Genomic DNA, 15,502 nt, shown 5'->3' on the forward strand with positions numbered 1-15,502 from the left:
ATCTGGAAGCTCACACTGCCAGACGTGAAATACCAAAGGGATGAGTTTTGCCTGCTTTCTGCTTATTACACAGCTGAGTTAACCCCACATTTCTGTTTACCTCAACCCCGTTGCCTGGGGCGGTTTCGAGGTTGCAGCGGTGCCCTTGCAAAGCTCGCACTGGGACGGGCACGGAGCTCTGCTGTTATTTATGGACAGCAGCGATGCAAGGGAGCGCTGCCTGACGCATCGCAGCCGGGCCCACGCTCCTTGTGGTCCCTGTGGCTTGGGGCTGGGCTGAAGTCAGAGCCTGGCCCCGGCCACGCCTTTCTGCTCTTTTTAAAGGTTGTTAAAGCAGCCGGTATCAGTTTGCTGCTCCACTGCTTCCTCTTTGGTGAAAGGAGAAAGTTCTTCATGTCTTGGCGTGAGCTGCTTCCCCCCTGGCTGGTGATCGTAGCGGGACTGACGGGCATCGTGCTGCTCTGTGTCTCCACCAAAGATGTGCCCATGGCCCCTCTCAGGACCAAGGTAAGGGCTCTCGAGGGGTGAGACAGGCAGTTAAACTGGGCTGGTTTGTTGCTTTTGACATTCACTTTATTACTGAGCTACTTACAAACCGAGGAGGGGACTGGAACAAGGCTGTCAGGACAGGTTGGCATCTTTCAACATGCTGTAGCTTTTCAAGCCAGAAACAAGCTGACCCCTTTGGTTGGTCAGGGAATACAGGCTGGATATGGTCCATGGATCAATGGAGATGCTCAGGGCAGGCTGAGGGGAGGCAGCCCATGTCAGGAGCTTCCCCAGAGCAGCAAGGAACCAGTGGCGTCAGTGCAGGCTCCTCTCGAAAGTCAGTAGGAATGTGCCCCTGAACTGCTGCTTCTGTCTTTAAAAAAATGTCCTTCATGCCTTCTCCTCTTTGGTCCTATCGTGATTTCAATCAAAGAGCCAGCATGCTCCTCACAGCTGGGTCAGGTCTGGGGGGGTTAATGCCCACCTGCTCTGTCTCTTGATGCTCCCGTTGCTGAGGTGAGCTCAGTGGCACACCATGGTTTAACCCAACAGGTTATCCTGTGTGTTTAGAGATAGCACCCCTCCTCCACGTTCCTCTCAGACACGAAATTGGATTAAAAACCCCCTTATTGCTCCGCATTCTGTCCTTTCCTGGTGTTGGGCACAAATGTGGTGATCCCTCCCCTTCTCCCTTGTGCTCTCAGCAGCAGCCTCTCATTTTCTGAAGGAGGAAAAAAATCCACATTTCTCTTCCAATGCCATTCCTTTCTTCCTCTTCTGCGGCAGCCGACGTGTCCCTGCTAGAAATCCGAGCTGTCACTGGTGTGGGAGGCTGCCAGCAGGCTCGGGCAGGGAGCTCCATCCTCCTTCCGCATTTCTGCTCCAGCCCAGCTCCACCAGCCCCTGGCTGGGGTGCCAGGACTGGTGCAACTGGGAGTTCCAGGAGGGCAGCAGGCAGCCTGCGTCGCTCAGAGGCTGCAGCCAGCTCTGGCTGGTGCTGAAACCCTTCTGGTGGCATTAATATCAACCTCTCAGGAGGTTTCTCCTCCCACTCAGTTACAGCTCTGTGTGTGTGTGTGTGAGATACAGCTTTGACCACACGCTACCATGGAGCTCATGAGTTTCCTTCCTGTCTGTGTAGGAGATGTCCCAAACTGGGGTCATGTAATAGGGGGAAGAGGAGCCCTAGGCTAGCTCTGGAGCTATTTTGGATGTGGGTACATCCAGAGCTGTGCTGTAGGGTAGTCCAGTGGCCTCCACTTGCTCACCCTCCTCTACTGGGAGCAGCAAGGCTCAGTCAGCAGGAAAGAGACAAACAAAGAGACAGAGAGCCCTTGACCTGGGCAATAGCAGAGCTGTCAGGGGATAAGGGGCTGAGCTGGTCATGTTCACTGCTGCTGCTCTTCCAGCCGAGACACCATCTCTGTCTCTGAGGGGCTGCTGTGTTGTCTGTGCTGGTTGCTGCAGCTCTCACAGCTCTGCACGTATCAGGGCAAACCCAGCCTGTCTCACACCGTCACTGCAGTGGGACATCAAAGAGACACAGGACTCCTGGCTTCCTCGGGAGAAGCGAGCTGCAGCCCTCCAATTCCTGCACAAAAGCCTGACAAACCAATCAGCAGCAGCTTGAGTCCCAGAATCAGTGGAGAACTCGTATAGTGCCATCTCCCACTGCTTTAGGACCTGTTTTTCCTGAGCTCCAGGTGGCTCAGCTCTCAGGGGAAGCCCTCTGCCTGGTTTCAGGAGCAGCTCCAGCACATGCCTCTGTAGGCCTGATGTATTTCTGGGCATTTCTCCACTCCTGCTGTTCCTCATGTATATTCAGAAATGCAGATGGTTCCCTGCAAATCCTCTTCATCTTCTGGCTTCACCTGCTCTTTGAATGTAACAGGCAAACTCAAATACTGCAGTGCAGGCCCAGGGGTCACCCAGAATTGCTGTGTATGCTGGGTGACCCTACAGCATCAATCAGCTTGCATTCAGTGGTGGTTTTCAGTAGAATGTTCTGGGTTTTTTCCAGTATGGCATTGTTCTGGATGCTGGCCCATCCCGCACCGTCCTGTTCATCTACCAGTGGACAACCACCAAGGCAAACAAGACCGGGGTGATCAGAGGATGCAGTTCCTGTCCTGTGCAAGGTAAGGTGCCCAATTCCTGCTCAGTGCTCTGTGGGACTGGCATGGGATGGATGGAAAAACAGAGACCTGTGCATGGATCAGGGCCACAAATTCCTTGGCTCCTGCACCGCCCAGCTGTGCACTGAAATAGTGAGGCACAAGGTGCTTATTTTCAGCATGGCTCTTCTCTACTGGGCAGATTTAGCCACACACAGCTGGACATCGGGTACTTAGCAGTAACAGGATTTTGGGGCTGCTGCAGGCAGGGAAGCACACAGAGAGGATGGGGCTGGTCCTGATGTCCACATGGATCAGTGGCAGAGCCAAGGTTGCTGGAGCTTCTTACCCAGGAGCAGCCATGGAGACAAAGCTGACTGCAGTTTCCTGGTATCTTCTGCTTCCTCCTGACCATGCCCTGGGCAGTGAGTGGGGTAGCTCCAGGACAACAGAGCTGCAAAGACTCCAATCCCCTATGTGGCATTTGACAGCACAAGCATGAGTTCAGCTTGCCTTTAGGTATCACATTTCAGAGAATTTTAGGATTTTCGTCATGAATTTGAATACGTTTGGCGTTACCAATACCAGCTGAGAGGGTTACATACATTAATGATGGGGTTTTCCTTCCCTATCTCCTAATCTTGCTTTGATGTTAAAGCCTGATTATAGCGGGATGCTGGGAAGGACTGAGCCCTCAGCAGCAGCATGCTGTGGGAGGGCAGCTGCACAGCAAGCAGGGAACAGGCTTTGTGCCCTTGCAGGCTGTAAACAACACAAATCACACACAGAAGATGCAAGAAGGGCTCCCTGAAACCTTGTACGTGTCCCTTGTTCAGTGGCTGGGTTCAGCAGCAGCTCTGTGAGCAGCACAAGAGGCCAGGTGTGAGCAGCCCTGTCTGCATGGCAGCACAGCCACAGCCCTGCAGGGGCTGCAGGAAAGCTGCAGCTCAGCCCTGCACAGGGCCCCAGACAGCAAAGCACGTGCTGAGGGAGTCAGGAGGATGGGGAAGGGAGGCTCTTCCTGGTTCAAAACCAACATTTAAGACCCCACTGACTTGATGGAAAAATGAGTCGAGGCTGGCACACAGCTTCCCTCTGCAAAGCACACTGGTTTCCTCTAGAGCAGGGGTGTCTTGCTTTCTGGCAGGGGCTTGGTGACTGGAGGAGAGAGGTGACACATCAGTCTCTGTGTGTCCTTTTGATTATTTTTAGAGCAACTAAACACATTTTTTCCTCTGTGGGCTGAGACAGCCTCAGCTGCTGCAGCAGTCGTGTGGCTGGGATAGATGTCTCAGCTGCAGAGCTAGGGTAGTCTTAGTGCAAACTCCTTCATTCCATCTTTGCCAGTCTCAGCTGTGTCCTAGGATAGCAATCTCTGGGGTAACAGCTCTCACAGTTCTCCCATAACTTCCCTTAAAATTCCATTCTGTTCCATGGTCCTCAGGTCCAGGAGTCTCCAGCTACTCAGATTCTCCTCAGAAAGCTGGGAAGAGCTTGGAGCCGTGTTTGAACTGGGCCCAGAACGAGATCCCAGCAGAGCAGCACAGCCAAACCCCCCTGTACTTGGGAGCCACCACCAGCATGAGGCAGCTGAAGTGAGTGAATGTTGCAAACCCACACCCAGAGATCAGCACACATCACGGGATCATTCTGCAGGCATCTCACCCTGTCTGCTCTGCAGTGTGAGCCATCCCTAATCTGCTAGTCAGGTAAACCTTCCTCAGGCCCTGAAGAGAGGAGAATGGCTTGGCTGTGTCTCCATCCTGTCCCCCAGGCAGCCATGAAGATGAGAGTCCTGCAGCTGCTGCCAGGCTGGGTAGCATCTCCTTCACAATTACAATTTCACAATTAGCGCTTGAGAAAACACCCATCAGTCTGGAAGCTCAAGTGTTTTCAGTTTGTGTGACAGCCCACATGGGCTTGCAGGGGTGTTTCTTGTCAGCAAATGGGAAATGGTGGTGGGAAGGTTCACCTTATCACACATGCTTTTGTGGACCCTGTTCTCAGTCACTGCATTATCTCCTTTTAGGCACTGGGGAAAAGTAAGGTCTGGAGGGGACCAGACCAGTTGGATGAGGCCAGAAGATTTCCTCAGTGACAGAGGGTACTAAGGTCCCAAATTCTTAAATGGTGGCACAATTGTTCAAATCATCCCTCTGCTGTTCTTGCCTCTAGTGCCATGCGAGGGGAGAGGGAAGCAGCAGCAGGAGTGGAATTGTCACTGTGTCTCTGGGCTACTGCCCGAAGTGGGGAGCACAGCAGAAGCCCTGCAGTGTGCCCCCACTGCAGGCTGCTCCTGGCAGGGTCCTGTAACATCAAATGTGCCTTCTTTTTCTTTTGTGTTTAGCCTCACCCATCCCATCCTCTCTGACGGTCTCCTTGCAGCTCTGACTGGGACCCTGAAGTCGTCCCCCTTCAACTTTCAAGGGGCACAAATCCTGTCCAGCCCAGAGGAGGAAGCATTCAACTGGGTTGCTGTTAACTACGTCTTGGAGAACTTCTTCAAGGTAAAGGATGATTCTCCCTGGGGCACACAGAGCTGGGCTGAGCAGCTGCTGTTAACAGAGAGCCACAGAAACACATGGAGGGATGGGTAAACCCCTGTACTTTAAACAGTTCTTCAGCACAACTTCCACTGTCTTCCAGAGGAGGCAGCTTAGATCCAACACCAGCTGGTTGAGGTGAGGTGTTGCTGCTGTCTCTGGAGTGCTGTGGGATTGCCACTGGAGTCCAGCTGTCCCATGGGGTATCTTGTGAACAGTAGAGAAGCAGATTCTGTTGCTGCCAAAGCAAAAGCCCATCTCATTTCCTCTCAGTCAGACACCAGGGAGGCCTGGTCTGTATTTAGAAGGCACTTGCTAAACAACAAAAAAAAAAGTTTTAGTTTTTTGTGTTTCACCCATCACTTCTCAAGCCAAAGGGTCTCAAAAAAAACTCAGAGGGCAAGAGAAAGGTGGGTTAGACTGAGTTACCCCTCATCAGGGATGTGAAAAGCAGCTCTGATAGCCAGCAGCAAGCACACACTGGTTAGGGATTGCCAGACCCATTGACAGCAGTACGGCCTCCCCCGGCCAGGCACAGAGTGTTCACCCCATGTAAACTCCCCTGCCTGTGCTGCCAACTTCAGCATTGCCAAAGTCAGTTCTGCAAGACTGCAGGAGATGAGGCCACAGGGTTCTTCTGACAGAAGGATCACTTTAGCATCAAGGCTGCACTTGAAACCCTTATCTGCCCTCTTGGAAACGTCCCTGCCATTCCCCACCACCCTCCCCGCTCTCCCCTGCTCCTGCCTGCTGAGACACTGCCTGGTTTGGCCATCCAGGCTGGGGAGCCCTGTTTGCCCCCACGGACTGTGGGAAGGCTCTGTGCAGGTGGCAGTGCCTGTACAATGGCTCCTCTGTTCCCTCCAAAGCCACTGGTTCAGCATCCTCGTGTCCTGTGGGCAAAAAAGAGTTGGGCAGTGGGGCACCATGGAGCTGCTTTCTCTCTGCACTAATGCTGGCACCTGGCTGTGACTGAGATGGAGAAGTCTCAAGGTCTGACCTCTCTTGTTCTTTTTGGGTCAGTACGACTGGCGAGGACAATTGGTCCCCTCTGGAAAGGGGATGGCAGGAGTCCTGTCCATGGGAGGAGCCTCAGCACAGCTCACTTCCGAGCTGGAAGAAGAGAAGCAGGCCCCAAAGGAGGGGGTGAGGCTGCAGCTCTATGGGCAGACACACAGGCTGCACACCCGCCAGTGCCCCTGCCACGGCACGGAGCAGCTCCGCAGCAGGCTGCTCTCCGTGCTCATCCAGGTGAGTGTCTGCCACGGGCACCTGCAAAGCTCCTGGGCACAACATCACTAAATGACAGCTGCACAAGGTGTGATAATGGGCAAAATGTCAATCACTTTAAAGTCAATGCCCCTGTTTGCATATATTAGAAAAACCCAGTGCATTTGTAAAACATTCTCTCTCTCCAAGCAGACACACAGGCACCCATTCAAGGTTTTCCTACTTACAGGTTCTATTTGACTCCTGCTTAGTACACACATGCACAAAACTGCTCTCCAGAGGTGTCAACATCACCTTCAGGGTGAGGAGAGGCAAGGCTTGCCTTGGCTCCTAGGAACTGCTCCTCCATCCTGGAATGGGAGCACCCAGGAACCAGTTGGGGCCTTCCATTTGGGGTATTTCCTTTGCTGACTTTAACCCTGAAGCATCTTTAAAAGAGCAGTATTTCATTTTGAAAACATGCGGGTGTTTCAGTTCTTCCAAACTTTATTTCACTTGGGAAATGGGGGGGAAGAAAAGAGTGGTGTAAGATGGTACAAACTCAAGAATCACCTTAGTCTTCATCAAAACTATGTTTTTTCAGGACTTAACTTCTCCCTGCCCATCCACCTTCCTCTCTGTAAAGCCCCCCTGCCCTTATTTGAGACCTGAATGTCCCACATTGGACACCAGCTTCACCACAATTATATAGGGAAATTTCTAGAGATAAGAAACACTGATTCTTGTGGGGTTGAACCGTTTGGAAGGCAGATCAGAACAGCAACTAGAAAGAGTACAGGATGCATGATACTGTATTTGTGCTCTAAGGGAGGGTGGGTAGGGCTGGGACTCATCACCTCCCACAGCAGGTCCAGTCACTGCACTGGCCCCAAGCTCAGCAGGAGCTGGGACCTGGCTGGGCCTCGTAGTTGACCCAATGCCGTAAGATTTGGCAAAGCTTTCACAGCCTCCCTGCTTGATCTCAGCATTGTGGTGCTTGGGGAAAGCTGTTCCTAACCATGTTACATTCTGTCTTCCTGTGTGAAGCCCTGGGATGCCAATGTCCTCTCTTGCTGCCTCTGTCCTTGTTTTATTCTGTCTCCAGGATCAGAGAAGTGCTAAAACCATGTCCAATCCCTGCTGGCCCCTCAGCTACTCCCGGGAAGTGCAGTGGCAATCAGTGCATGCTGGGCCTTGTGCTGCCAGTGATGACACATGGGACATCCCTGGCCCCAAGGAGGTCTTCAACATCACGGGCTCCAGCAACCCCACTGCCTGTGTGAGACTCGTGCAAAGCCTGCTCAACTCTTCCTCTTCCTGCAGCTTCTTCAAGCATTCCCTCAGCAGTGCTCTCAAGCCTCTCCAGACCAGGTTTCTGGTGAGTTCTCATTTACACTGGGGTAAACAACTGGTATGGGGAACCCATGAACTGGGACCAGTTTGACCATTAATAAATACAGTGGGAGCAGCCAGACCATGACACTCCTGCCCTCTCCCCCTCATTGCCACACAGCTGTTCAAATGTGGATCACTGGCTTCCCACAGTGACTGTGGTGGAGCTTTCTTCATCCATGTCTCCTCAGTGTCTGCTTCTGAGACCAGCTCTGGGGCTCCGCAGAGCCAGCACGGATGGGACAGTCAGGACTTGTGTGCTGAGGTCTTCCCACACCAAGTCTGTGGTAAAGCTGGAGATCCTCTGTCCCTCCCTTAGCAAACATCTGGTCATGCTGCACCACAAGCACTCTTCTATCTGAGAACCTGGATTCATTGTCCAAAGTCATTGGCTTGTTAAGCCAGGAGCAGCTCACGATCCTAGGGCAAGCTGAGTGCATTTCCAGGGAGGGTAGTTACGGACATTTCCCCAGCTCCCTGCTCCTGAGTCTTCCAGGGACGTGGTGCCAAGGAGCATAGGGATCATCTCCCAGTCCTCAGCACTGGTGACACCACACCATGAATACTGTGCTCAGTTTTGGGCCCCACACTGCAAGGACATTGAGGGGCTGGAGCATGTCCAGGGAAGGGAATGGAGCTGGGGAAGGGGCTGGAGCACCAGGAGTGGCTGAGGGAGCTGGGAAAGGGGCTCAGCCTGGAGCAAAGGAGGCTCAGGGGGGACCTTGTGGCTCTGCACAAGTCCCTGACAGGAGGGGGCAGCCGGGGGGGTCGGGCTCTGCTCCCAGGGAACAGGGACAGGAGGAGAGGGAACGGCCTCAGGCTGGGCCAGGGGAGGTTTAGATTGGATCTTAGGGAAAATTCCTTCACCAAAAGGGTTGTCAAGCCCTGGCACAGCTGCCCAGGGCAGGGGTAGAGTCCCCACCCCTGCAGGGGTTTAAAAGCTCTGTAGATGTGGCACTTGGGGACATTGTTTAGTGGTGGGCTGGGCAGTGCTGGCTTAATGGTTGAACTTGAATTTAGACATCTTCTGCAACCAATATGATTTTTTGATTCTATGACCAGTCTATTGTCCAGGCAGAGCCAGGGAGGCTGCTGGATGCAGGCTGAGAACAGAGCTGTTTCCATCTCCAGACACCAACAGCTCTGCTCGTGTCCTTTGAGCCCTTCCAAGGCACTGGACCCAGCCCTGCACACCAAGGGCACCCTGGCAATGGACAGCCACTGCCCCTCACTTGCCAGGGGTAATTTCTGGTGTGCAGTGCAAGGACACAGAGCACAGTCCTACCTGATGATTATTTCTGCTGCTGTTGTAGGTGGTTTCTGAGGCCATGGACTTCATGAGAGGAGCTGCACCCTCTCCTGACTTGGGCCAGGCTGTCAGGAGGCTGTGTGGGATGTCCGTCAGAGAGGTAACTGTGGAATACCTGGGGGTGCAGGGAGAGTGGGAAGCACGTTGTGTTGTAAAAGCCCTCAGGGCTCAGACTGACAGAGCTGTAAGTTAGTGGCTCCCTCAAGGAAAACTTAGATTTGTCTGGATTATGTGGGGTTTGGTTTTTTGTGGGGTTTTTATTTGCTTTTTTTTTTTTTTTTTTTACTTTGAGGAAACAGGCTCCACTTATTTTCTTTCCTCTCAAATCCCAGCTGCTGCTGGTAACACCTGGACCTAATTAAATGAAAAGCCACAAATACCTTTTACTATATTGTAAGGAGTAAACAGGAAGGCTGTCTACTGACTCCTGTACATCACCTTGGTCTTGCTGTTATTCTTCTGTCCTTCAGTGCAAGGGACACATCCACCCAGACTCCAGGGTTCCCATTTCATCTGGGCCCACAGAGCTCAAGCCAGGGGGAGTTTGTCGGTTCTTTCCTCAGTTGGTGGTTATGAGGTCACCCTCATTTGCACTTACACTGATGGAGCATCCACAGCAACATTCAAATGGGACAATTTCTCCAGGGTTTGTTAATGAGGCAGCAAAGCCCATAAGCAGTTCCCTAAAGCATTCTCTTCGGGAAGGAGGAGAAAGATCCCAGTTCCAGTTGGGAGAAAGGCTGCAGCATTAGCTCAACCTAATTAGAGAGCAGGGAATCAATCCTACCAAGCAATTCACCAGCAAGGCAACCTGGCTGTCAGTCCTGCTGCTCTTGGATCTGGCTTAATAAGACGGGATCAAAGGCAGTAAAAGATGACACTGATTTCCACCCCACAGCCCAGGGAGTGCAGGAAATGTGGTTTCAGTCTGCACAAGACACAAACCCCTCCTCCAGTCCCACAGTCAGTCCCAGAACAGGACAGGAGAGATTATAGCAGACCTGAAATTCAGTTACTGAGTATTTACTTCTTTTATTTCCCCCTCTTTTTTTTTTTTTTTCCCTTTTTTTTTCTATTTTTCTTTTTCGGAAATGGCACCAGCTGATCAGAGAGTCCCAAGCAAGCCTGGATACACTTGTTGATTACTGCACTGAGTCTGCCTTCATCTTCCATCTCAGTACAACAGGATACACTCTTGACTTTGACTGGCCTGCTTGGACTGCATTCCAGAAGGTCAGTTCCCGCAGCAGTGTTCCCAGTTACCAGGGAGGGCTGGTCCCAGTACAGCCAGCCTGTTCCCACACTGACAAGCCCTAACCAGCTGGGCTTCTCCAGCAGGATGGTTTTGCAAAATGGATTCATAGTTGTGATAAACAAGAAAACCAGTGTTAGAGAGCTAGAGATGACACTTGTCCCCACTGAAAAACAGATGGGTCAAAAAACTTACCTGGATCAACACCATCTTTAGAAATCTGTGTTGACAGGGAAGGAAGAACAGCTTGATCTCCACTTAAGGCTAAGGACAAGCTGCTGATAACATTTCCTGAGCCAAAAGGTGCTTCCCTACTTTTTGCAACCACCTTTATACTCATGAGGGGTGATAAATTCCTTATAGAATCACAGGATCCTAGACTGCGTTTGGATTGGAAGGAAACTTAAAGATGATTTAATTCTACCCCCTGCCATGGGCAGGGACACCTTCCACTATCCCAGGTGGCTCCAAGCCCCATCCAACCTGACCTTGGACACTTCCAGGGATCCAGGGGCAGCCACAGGCTGCTCTGGGCACCCTGTGCCAGGGCCTGCCCACCCTCACAGGGAAGGATTTCTTCCTAATATCTAATAAGATAACCTAATCTCTAATAAGGTCTGAAATTGCTTCAGGATCTGGAGGCCCTAAGGACAGGGGGATTTGATTCAAGTCGTTCCCTTCACAAAAGAAAAAGAAGCCTGTTCCCAGACCTCTTCAAAACTGGCAATCACAGCCATGGTCCCACTGAGCAGGGCTACATGGTGACCATCAGAGAAAGGCAAGGTAATGAGATAGGTCCGGGGCCTCCAGGGAGCCCTGCCTGGAAAGACGGAGGCAAGCAACATAAACATAAGTCTGAGGTTCAGCCAGGGCCAGAGAGACAACTACCCACAATGCAGACTTAAGATCCACTGGGAAAACCAGTCAGTAAGCAGAGAACAGCACTCCCCTACAGCACAGCTCAGGAGAGAGGGGCTGCCCAGGCCAGAGCTTAAATGCAGCTCCCATGCCCATGGGCAGAGGTGTGGGTGGAAGTGCCATTAAGGCCTCTTGGTGTACTCAGGGCACTGAGAGAGAGAAAGCTCCTCATTTCAAGGCAAATCCTTGGATCAGTCTCAGATAATACATACAAAGCCCTGGGCCCATGCACAGAAACACAGCTGGGGTCTAGGCCATCTCCTTCTCTTCTGACCTCTCCTTTTAATTTCAATAGATGGGTGACAGATCATCTGGCTGGACTCTTGGGTACCTGCTGAGTCTTACCAACACCATCCCCCAGGACAGCCCAAGCTTCCTCAAGGGGATTGAGCCAGGGGTCTGGTCCTTGCTCCTGATCCTCTTTGTTGTGCTGCTCATGGGCTCCTTCATGCGCATCTCGTACCGAGTGATGGTCAAGGAGAGCAGCTCCAGCCACAGGAACAGCAGTGCTTTTGATGACTGACAGTTTTCTGCAACTCAAGACTTGTCAGAGCACAGTTAACAGGGTCCAGACAGAAATCACAGAGGTGTAAGTCACTGGAGGATATAAGTCATTTTCCTGCAGGGCTCCCAGAGCCTCGATGTCTTATTTCAACTTGCTGGTACTTGGACTGCTGTACTTTGAGACAATGGATCCTGCTCCACAGGAAGTCTGTGATTCCTGGTGGATGGCAAGCTATTCATTCTCCAAACAAGAACAGCCTGCGTGGCTCTTCCTTGGGCTACAGCTGGGATTACTCATGTCAGACATGAAACAATGCCTCTGAGTACGCACGCCCTGAGCTATTGCGATGCTAATACTGAATAATCCTGTCAAATCAGGAGAGGTGGTGTCTGAAAAAAGTGCTCTGTCCTCTTCTATGCCCACTTGAGAGATGATACCATTAGTGAGAGATTGCCATTAGTGAAGACTGGAAGAGCATTAAAATACAGTCAGAATATAACAGCCAACTGCTTCCATGTTCTAGGGAAAATGCAGGTATTTTCTGCCCAATCTGTCTGTGCTTCCATCTCAGTGATGATGTCCAAGTGTCCCTTCCAATGAATATTCCTGCTGACCAGGAATCCTTCAAAGCCAATCCTTCTTAGTCTTGGCCTCTACAAAATGCGCAGAGGATCAAAGGAGAAACAAAGGGCAAAAAAGAGTTTTTGTCTCTCAGCTGAGTCATGGCCACTCAGGGTTAAAATTGCCAACTTAAACTCTTTAGCCAGGACTCAAATTAACACATCTAATTTCACATTTGCTAAAGCTGGGCTCACGCTGGGCTGAGGTTCACCTGTTTGCTCATTTGCACTGACCTGCTTGCCTTGCTGACTCTGGAATTGTCTCAGCTGACACTGTCCTTTAGACCAGAGCAGACTCAGGAACAGAAGCTTTCCTAATTGTCACTTTCATATTAGACCATGCCCAGAGTTACTTTATGATCTAATAATCAGGATTCCCCTGGGACTTGGCAGTCATTCTGGCTCCTCTGGTCTGCTCTGCACGTCTGAAAGATGAGGTGCTGTACAAATTCTCTGTGTAACTGTGAAGAAAAGGAATCGATTCACAAACACTGTCCTTTGACTAAGGCATTTAGAGCTCACTTCTCAACTGTTTCAGAGACTTAAAACACACAGGCTGTTAAGAGCCTCAGGGATGAGTGTCTCCCAGGCTTTTCAGACCACTTTAAACAGAAATGTAAATGCTCACAGATGCAGTGATGTGCCTTGCAGGATTTTTAAAGCTACCATGGCACCTAAATCCTTTCAAATCTGATTATTTGTCCCTTGTGCTCCCAACTGATAATGTACGACACACACACCCACCCACCATAATATTGGGGTATTCATACATTTTCAGGCCAATTAATGAAGATTTGGAACCTGTCAGTCAAGTTTTGAGGGGTGTGGAAATAGACCTAAACAAGCTTCATATTCATTTCTTTGAATTGCACGTTAGATATTTTTAATTATATCATGTCATTAAAGATGTTTTAATAGACTGTCTGTGTTATTCTTGGCAAGAGATCAAAGCGGGGGGGTTATTGTGAACACAGAGTGTTTCAGTGAGCAGGATGGGGGCTGCTGCTGCTGCCTCTACTCAAGAGCTGTTTTGCTGTATACTTTTGGGGTACACAATGAGAACCCCTGAAGGCACTTTCTTTCCAGTGAAAGAAAAAGATTTCAGATAACCTGACTGCTGGTATTTAGTTGATGAGAGACATGCCTACACCTTTTGATGTGTTCTTTGCTCAAACCATCTGAAGAAGGTAGGAGGGATCCAGGCAAGGCAGAGTAGAACAAATAAAGAGGTTATCATGGAGTCAGCAGTATCAGGGAAATTCCTGAGACTTCATTCATCCTGCACCTGGAAATGCAATCCTTTAACAGAGCTCTGGGATTCCTGGCTGAGATTTGGGACCTGCCCAGGAAGAATCCTACCACTGTCAGAAATGGAAACAAGCCAGTGGGATGCCAGGAACCCCTGGACTCCAGGGTGCTCTGGCCTGTCAGTCATTGCCCCTTCTTGAACTGGAATAGATCACAGGGTCCAAGAGAAAAGGATGTCAGCCAGAACTTCCCCAAGCTCTTGTTTAGAAGCTTTGGGACTTCCACACAGATAATAAGTGAGTAATTAGGCAATGAGCTCAGTGTGGCCTCCTGACACTTCACTTTTGCCTTGCACATGCCACTGAATTAAATCCCTGACCCTTGAGCCACCCTGACATTGAACCACTGCTCTGCCATGCAAAAACCCACAACCACTTCTTTTTCTGACAGATTTATAGATGTATTTACTAGATGATAAAATAGATTGGGATTTTAAAACTGAAGTGGTTTTTTAGCAGTAAAAAAAGCCATAAAATAACAAAATGGAGAAACTGTGAGAAGAAAGGAAACTAATACTGGTAACATATTCCTTCCTCCCAGCTCTCTGTAGAGCAGCTCCTTCATGTCAGCCCCATATAAGTTTGCAGAATTAATCCCCACATTATCTGGACAGCAGAAATCTACTTAAAAGGAGATTCTAGATGAATTCACTCACTTTATAACAAAGATGCTTGCAGGCCTTTGGTTATAATTCAACTGTGGAAATGATAAATAATGAGGATTTTCTAACCATCCATAAATTCTTTATGTTTATTCACAGGTCCCTCACTTCTCACTCACGCTGAACCATGGGAGAGATAATAAAGTCGGCTCATGTGCAACTGCAGTTCTGCTGCTGTCAGCAAATACCAATGAGAAGGAAATAAAAAGTATTAGATACAAAAATTGACACCAGAAAGCACTTTCTCTGTTTTAGCTCCAGACATACAATGGTGACTGACCTGCATCTGGTTGTTGGGGCCTAACTGTCATTTAGGCATCCCAAAGCACTGTGGATTCTCAACCAGTACATCCCATCTGGGTTGTCCCAATGATTCCCCATGAAAACTGAGAGAAATAACAGTTTTTTGCCTGCAGTCCCACTCTGCAGTACCCACAGGGCCTGAGTTGTTTCTTTCTTCCCATTCTGACATACCTAGGCTCCCTGTGGTTGTAGGAGAGACCCAAGTTGAGGCCTTCGAATCCACAACCAGTTGGGGAGCAAATCCAGCAGAAGATGAGAGGAGTGCCTTTTTGGATGGCTGGATTTAGTATCAGTGTATTTTCATGTTGTTCTTATACCCTGCCTCTGATCCTGTATCTGAGTATCTTTCCAGAGAAGTAGGCAGCCATATGATGTTTATATCCTACCTCATGGACTGTCACTCCTACTTCAAGAGCTAATTCTGAACACACCGAAGAAGAACAGGCCTGAAGGAATACTGGGATCAGAAAACCTGCAGTAATTTTTGCCACAGCTTTCTTAATATAAAAGTCCTTTCATAATGCCATCAAACCCAGGCAAGTCACAGTGTTTTGGTGTTTTCTACGTGCAGACATCACTGTGTACTTGTACATTGAGGTGACCACGCTCCCACCATGTGAGATATTCAGAGCCCTCCTGCAGTCAGATGCTGTCAGACCCTGTTCAAGTCAGATAAATACAGAGAGGAACTGCTGCTCCCCGGAGTAGTGTGCAATGCCAGGGATCAGTCACGAGAGGGAGGCTGGCAGAGCACCCCTAGGAAAGCCTTAGGAAATCTCTCCCACCACAAATGACATCAATTAGCAAGGAGGCTTCTCTGGGAACATGTCGTGGATGCAGGGGGAAGACACTGCAGTATGGAAACCCTCTCTGTGTGGG

At 50.2% G+C, this 15,502-nt stretch overlaps 1 protein-coding gene across 1 annotated transcript; it reads left to right on the forward strand.

The window, feature by feature from the left end:
- The first annotated feature begins 184 nt into the window (after window positions 1-184).
- Window positions 185-13,271, forward strand: LOC125336817 (ectonucleoside triphosphate diphosphohydrolase 2-like). The gene is made up of 9 exons (XM_048325885.1): window positions 185-507; window positions 2,510-2,627; window positions 4,048-4,198; window positions 4,951-5,110; window positions 6,170-6,397; window positions 7,461-7,733; window positions 9,061-9,156; window positions 10,158-10,289; window positions 11,522-13,271. Exons 1-9 carry the CDS (start codon window positions 394-396, stop codon window positions 11,747-11,749), a joined length of 1,500 nt encoding a protein of 499 aa, XP_048181842.1. The 5' UTR covers window positions 185-393; the 3' UTR covers window positions 11,750-13,271.
- The last annotated feature ends 2,231 nt before the right edge of the window (window positions 13,272-15,502 follow it).

This window comes from Corvus hawaiiensis, chromosome 21, assembly GCF_020740725.1.
Source record: "Corvus hawaiiensis isolate bCorHaw1 chromosome 21, bCorHaw1.pri.cur, whole genome shotgun sequence".
NCBI classification, from domain to species: Eukaryota; Metazoa; Chordata; class Aves; order Passeriformes; family Corvidae; genus Corvus; species Corvus hawaiiensis.

What these genes read in the sequence shown, in the direction of transcription:
- LOC125336817 (XM_048325885.1), top strand. Translation starts at nt 394, where the DNA reads ATGTCTTGGCGTGAGCTGCTTCCCCCCTGGCTGGTGATCGTAGCGGGA. An exon ending in ACCAGCATGAGGCAGCTGAA is followed by an intron (nt 4,199 to 4,950) that starts GTGAGTGAATGT and finishes TTTTGTGTTTAG; the next exon opens with CCTCACCCATCCCATCCTCT. An exon ending in TGCTCTCCGTGCTCATCCAG is followed by an intron (nt 6,398 to 7,460) that starts GTGAGTGTCTGC and finishes TTCTGTCTCCAG; the next exon opens with GATCAGAGAAGTGCTAAAAC.